Consider the following 6,162-nt stretch of genomic DNA (forward strand, 5'->3'; position numbering starts at 1 on the left):
CTCAGGCTTCTCTCTCTGAAGGCAGGAGATAAGCACAGACAGATGCAACTCATTTATGCAGATGGTGAGATCTGGGACAGAAAGGCTGAGATCCCCAGATGGTGTTTGTTAACCCAAACCTGCTCATGCAGGATCAAAGCAGTCAGACAGGAGGAAGAGAGCAGGGCCATTTATCCCATCCCACAAAGATGGAAAAATTGCTCCCTCTGATAAGACCTCTCTCTCTTTCCTAGATTAAACACCTCAGTCTCAAAGAGATAAGTATCCAGGAAACACCACAGCAGGTCTTTCTCATTTATTCCCCATGTCTGCAGTAAAAAAGCAGGTTTCCTTTGGGACATTTTAGAAAGAAAAATAAATATAAAGCAGCTCTGCTTTCCCTTAAATATCAGGCTATTTCCTGACAGCAGACAGACAGACTCTGCTGCCCCTTCTACTCCCGACGTAATTTGCAGAAATACATGGGCCCAAAGTTGGCTGTGAGGTGAGGCAGGACAAGCTCCCCGAGCCGGCACTCCGAGAAGAAGGAAAAGGTGTCCTGGAAGAGCGTCCTGAAGTGGCTCAGGTCCTCCAGGTGGAGGCTGATGTTGAAGTGGGCTCGTGCCACCTCCAGAGCCCTCTCCACCACGCACTCGTTCTGCAGTGGGGACAGCGAGCACGTGGAATACACCACAGCTCCTCCCGGCCTGGCCGCCAGGATCCCAGCCCTGCAGCACAGGGAGCACACACACGGTCACCAGGAGGGACACCAAGGGACATCCCCACCCACCGACCCTGGGAAACCAAAAGGGAACTCATAGGAAGTGACAGACAGCCCCCACTGAACTCCGCAGGCTCAGCAGTCTGTGTCACTGCAACATGAGGAGTGTAAGAGTCAAACAGTACTTATATTGACAAAGGATTTAATGTGGGAGATGCTGCTGCAGAGCAGCTGGAAGGTGTAATTCTGCAGTCACATCCAAAGGAATGGGATATATGTACAGGGGAAGAGATTCCTGCAGTTCAAGTGCTGCCATGGGGCTCTCTAATCTGCCTCCTCGTTGCCACAGCACACAGTGATAAGCTGTGGCCCTTCCCAGCACCACATGTCCTCCCGTGTCCTGGGATAGGTGGGCACTCAGGAATCCTCCAGGGCTGACTGCCAGGACCCAGGAGATCACCACCCAAAACAACTGTGCCCATCCTGCTCCTTAGACCTTCTTCCCTATATCCTACAGCTACTGCTGGGGACAGAAGGACAAGGGGGTCAGACCTTGGTGATCTGACCAAGAACATCTGCACTTTCTTACACTAACTGTGATTTCACCCATTCCAGAAAACTACACATGGTTTCCACGTTTTCCAGCTGGGGACAGAGTAAGGAGAGGTTTCAGGGAACACAACACAACCGAGCTCACTCACATCAGCAGCTGCAGCTGCAGCATGGGCAGCATCTGACGCTCTTTGGTTCGCCTCTTGTGGAAGATGTTGTTGTCCTCCTCCATGGCAGAGTGTCTGTCTGTCGTGCAGGGCACATCCACCAGCACCTGCAGCAGCAGAGGTCCCACCTCAGCCCCCTGCACAGGTCAAGCTCAGCGAGTCCCCTCCTGCAGCGAGCCCCACACCCACCTCCTACACCCCTGCCAGCAGCTCTCAGTGCCCAAACACAGGTGTGCACCACACTGAACTGTAACCATCTGGCTGCTCTGGCATTTTGGGAATGTGCAAAAATGGTGGAAAACATCCTGCACTAACTCATTTCCTCATTTAATGTCCCTGCTCTGTGTGTGTCCCTGGCAATGCTCCTGCAGCACACACGAGCATTGCTGCTGCAGCCTGCCAGAGTACTCAACCCAGCCCCTGGAACACCAAACCCATCTCCTGTGGCTGAACATGGCTGAGAAGCCAGAATTATCTAATCTTCACATTTAACCCCTTCCAGGTGATGGACAAGAACAGGACTTCTAAAGGGTGTTACACAGGCAAGTAAAGGTACAACTCTAGATGCACATATGAACCAAATCCTGCAGGAAGGGATAGCAGGAGGAAATATTACTCCTTATGTGGCTTGGTCTTCCCTCTCTTCATTTATGATTACAAAAAACTACGCAATTATATGGAAGGATAACCTGCTGTCTTCCTCAAAAAGAGGAGGGAAGTGAACTTGATGGGTTTATCTTCACTAGTTCCCAACACATACCTTATGGAAAGTGCCTCCTTTCACCTGGTCCCAGTCCCTTCCATCGTAGGACGTGACACTCACAGTGTCCCTGACTTCTCTGGGGACATAGCTCTGGAGAATCTGGTACAGCCTCTTTGTCCGGGAAACGGAGACATCGTTGGCTGCCAGATGCCCTGATAGGAGAGAACAGGCACACTGGAATGTCACCTCTGCAGAAACACACCTGATTCCAGCTCTTACACACAGAAATCATTAATGGTCAGGCATGAATGCGTGCAGTACACTGCTCCAGCCCTGTTTAACACAGGAACAAGGGAACACCCATCCCCACTCACCACAAAACCCAGTCTGCAGCAGAGCCAGAGTCTTCCCACCTGGAGCAGCACAGAGGTCGAGGACAAAGTCATCTGGCTGCACGTCGAGCGCCAGCACAGGCAGGAGAGATGCTGCATCCATGAGGTAATAGTCGAGGAGCCCCAGACCATCCGGCCTGGAAATCATCAGTTTGCACAACAAAAGCAAATGTTGGAGGTGAAAAGAAAGTAAAAGAGCAGTTGGAAGTGAGGATGGTGACACATGGAAGCAGCCCCTGGGGCTGGCAGAGACCAGGGCGGTCAGTCAGGGATGTCTCACCGTGCAGGGCGAAAGCGCGTGATGTCACCCCTGGGGAAGGTGTAACACTTGATTTTGGAGCTGATGGACATGCAAAGTGGCGGGGACATCCCTGCCTGTGCCACCATTTCTGCCTGCATCCCAGTCCTGCCCTCACCAGGGCCCTCCTGGCACCCTGTGGCCACTTCCCCCACAGCTGCACCGCGCTGCCATTGCTGCACCTTCTGGAGGGCCTCGGAAATGAAATCGGTGGCGTTGAGCAGCTCCAGCTCTTCAGGAACATGGTCAGCAGCAGCAAAGTTGTTGAGGAGGGCCCCGTACTTCTGCTCACAGAGCAGGCCAGCACGGACCGAGGGCCACAGGGCCCCCAGGTGCAGGCTGTAGCTCGTGTCGAAGTGGTGCAGCGCCAGCCGCGTGGACGGGATGCGTGGGGCCGTGGCAGCCTGGTGGGGAAAAACAACAGAAGTGTTAAAATACCTCGATACCGCCACACCCGGCCTCCCCACCCAGCCTTCATGTTCTTCTGGGAGAATCCAGCACTGGGTTCCCTGCTGCCAGAAGTCCATGAGGCCTTTCTGGAGCGTGAGTGTGACAGGACCGGAGGGAATGGCATGAAGCTGTGACAGGGGGGCCTCTGCTGTATGACAGGAAAAGGCTCCCCAGGGAAGGGGTCCCACACCAAGCCTGTCTGAGCTCAAGAAGCATTTGGACAATGCTCTCAGGCACAGGGCGGGACTGCTGGGAGTGTCCTGAGCAGAGGCAGGAGCTGCATCCTGGTGCATCCCTTCCAAATCGGCACATTCAGTGATTCCAGGACTCTGTGAATGGCCGAAATGTGGCTGCGGGCCCAGGGTGGGCACGGCCGCACACAGAGCGGCGGCAGGAGGGTGCAGGGTGAAACGGGGGCACGAGAAGGGGATTTGCACCGGATTTAGCACGGGATTTAGCGGGGACAAGAGCGGGGTGCAAGCAGCGCCGCGGGGTGCGGTGCTCTGGTCCCGCCCCGGCCCGGCTCACCCATTTCTCCTTGTGCCGGTGCCGACGCGACCCGGCTCCCGGTGCCGCTCCCGGTACCGCTCCCGGTGCCGCTCCCGTCCCCGGTGCCCGGCGCAGCAGCGCGGCCGCCGCACGCCCGCGCCCGCCCAGCGCCGCCATCGCCGCTCGCCTTCCGGGGCGGGACCGGGGAGCGCTTGGAAACGGCTGCGGGCAGCCGGGCTCGGGGAGCGGGGCTGTACTCAATGGTCTTAAGGTTCCTTCCAACCTAAACCGGTTGGAAGGGACGGCCCCGTTGCGGTCATCACTGAGCTGCGTTTGGGCATCAGCTACTGAGAAGGATCCGGCACCAAACGCGCTTTGCATAGGCACAGCTCAACCCTGCCCTGTGCCACAGGGAAAAAACAATAACCAAAACCTACTGGAACTTATGTGGTACCCTTAACCCAATAAAAGTCTAAGATCCATCAGCAAAAGGACAATGAACCACTAAATGGATAAAGAACAGCCAAATTTATAGGGTGGTGGCTTTCATTCCACTTTGAAGAATAGCTGTGAGATACCCTAGTTTTCCTCCTAACATTCTTTATAGGGAAAGGAGCAGGCAGAGCACGGATAGGGCAGTCCCAGGGTGAGCAGAACGGGCTGGTAACTCACACAGAAAGGCTTTAGCTCCCGCCCGGTGACCCTGACCAGGGTTTGAGTAGGTGAACCACCCCCATGCACCTCCACAGCCACGTGGCTGGTTTTGTAGGCAAGGAGGCAGAGCTGGCTGCTGCCAGGAGGCTCTGCCAGCCGCTGGCAGAAGTAGGGGACAGTGAGGGACAGGTGACAGCATTCCCCTGAGGGTGTGACAAAGTTCTCTCTCCTAGAAAAGGGTCACTCCCTTCAGCCTAACTTAGTCAGAACATACTGTGTGAACAACCCTGGTCTTGAGGGGCTTAGGAATAATATTTGTGGCTTCAAGACACAAATTCTTCCCCATGGCATTGGTCTGTAGCAGCTTTCCATCTTGCACAAAAACGACATTCCCACAAGTGAGGAAAACTCTCCTGACCTTAACTGGGCTCTGACACCCACTGATTTCATCTTAACCCAGGACAAGTCAGAAGCATGACAATTAGGAAATAAACACAGGGCACTTCCACAGGAACTCTCAATGTTTAATATGGAAAATTACAGAACATCAACACGTTGTTTGTTTTGTTTTTGCACAGCTGCACATCTTCCATGAGCACAGAGGCAGTGACAGGCTGCCAGGAAGCCTTTTCATTCATGCTCAGCATGGAGGATGGACTGCAGGAAGCAGAACTGTGATCCAGGAACCGCTGGCACCGGCTGTGGAAGCAGATGGACAACCATGCCCCATTTCACTTCAGCTTACTGAAAAGCTTGTGAGCAACCTGGAAAGAGAGAGAGTCCTCAGTAACTCATAATTTAGAGATGGAAAACAGCAAGGTGTCACCTCTTGGTTTTCTGGGCCAACAATGCACACAGCTCCACAACCCTGGCTTTTGCTCTAAAAAAAGTCATTCAAGAAAGCTGCTGAGATGCCTTACAAAGCTTCAGCTCAGGTTCAAAAGGTTTAACTTTAAAATGGCAAGTACAAGACAAAAATTTGCAGGGTACAAACGCTGGGTTTGAGTTATTTAATTCTTTAGTAACGTACCGAATCCCGCCGAGATCTGTTGTAACAAGGAGGAACCAAACATTAACAAGACAGCGGGACTGAAGGCAGCTCTGCTCAGGGGCGCTGCACTTACACAGTGGTCCCTGGCGTGCAGGAAGTCGAAGAGCTCCTCAGTGCACTGCTCCTCCGTCTCGGAGCGGGAGGACACTCGCTCGTTACACAGCTCCAGCCGCTCCCGCGCCTTCACGCATTTCTCGATCTGCTCGCACTGCTCCCGCAGCGTGGTCAGGGGGTCCTGCGGACACGGGGCTGCGGTGAGCACAGGGACAGCCCCGCACGCCGCTTCCCCCGAGCCCCTTCAAGAGAGAGCCCCGCGTGCACACCGCAGCCCGGCCTCCCCACGGAGCTCCAGACCGCGGGCCCAGCGCGGCACCGCCCGAGCCCCCCGAGCCTCTTCGGCGGCGCTGATGGCCCCGGGCAGCCGCGCCTGGCAGCTGCAAGTCTCCGCCGCAGCTCCCCGTCTTACCACGAGCTCTTCTTCTTCCTCCTGCGGAAAGACAAGAGAGCACAGCGTTACTGCCCGCCCTCCCTGCCGGCCGGGGGAGGGGAGCGGGCCCCGCGGCGCCCCGCGCTCACCTCGGGCTCGCCGCGCTGCCCCATTGCGCTCCCGCCTCACAGAAGGACTCGCCAGGGTCACCCGCCGGAAGCGCTGCTGCCCGCGCCGGAAGCGGAAGCGCTCCCTCCGCGGGGCGGTGCTTCGGCCCGG

The 6,162-nt window shown here is 55.7% G+C and overlaps 2 protein-coding genes across 2 annotated transcripts; both read right to left on the minus strand.

Moving 5' to 3' along the window:
* Positions 1 to 280: 280 nt before the first annotated feature.
* On the minus strand, positions 281 to 3,928 carry NSUN4 (NOP2/Sun RNA methyltransferase 4). The gene is made up of 6 exons (XM_066555773.1): positions 3,791 to 3,928; positions 2,795 to 3,216; positions 2,497 to 2,651; positions 2,180 to 2,334; positions 1,402 to 1,526; positions 281 to 707 (listed from the first exon to the last, which is right to left on the minus strand). Exons 1-6 carry the CDS (start codon positions 3,926 to 3,928, stop codon positions 434 to 436), a joined length of 1,269 nt encoding a protein of 422 aa, XP_066411870.1. The 3' UTR covers positions 281 to 433.
* Positions 3,929 to 4,908: 980 nt separating this feature from the next.
* Positions 4,909 to 6,145, minus strand: UQCRH (ubiquinol-cytochrome c reductase hinge protein). The gene is made up of 4 exons (XM_066555340.1): positions 6,033 to 6,145; positions 5,923 to 5,943; positions 5,530 to 5,691; positions 4,909 to 5,169 (listed from the first exon to the last, which is right to left on the minus strand). The coding sequence occupies exons 1-4, from the start codon at positions 6,054 to 6,056 to the stop codon at positions 5,137 to 5,139; spliced, it is 240 nt and encodes a 79-aa protein (XP_066411437.1). The 5' UTR covers positions 6,057 to 6,145; the 3' UTR covers positions 4,909 to 5,136.
* Positions 6,146 to 6,162: the final 17 nt, after the last annotated feature.

The sequence above is a fragment of the Molothrus aeneus genome, chromosome 9, assembly GCF_037042795.1.
Source record: "Molothrus aeneus isolate 106 chromosome 9, BPBGC_Maene_1.0, whole genome shotgun sequence".
Taxonomy (NCBI): Eukaryota; Metazoa; Chordata; class Aves; order Passeriformes; family Icteridae; genus Molothrus; species Molothrus aeneus.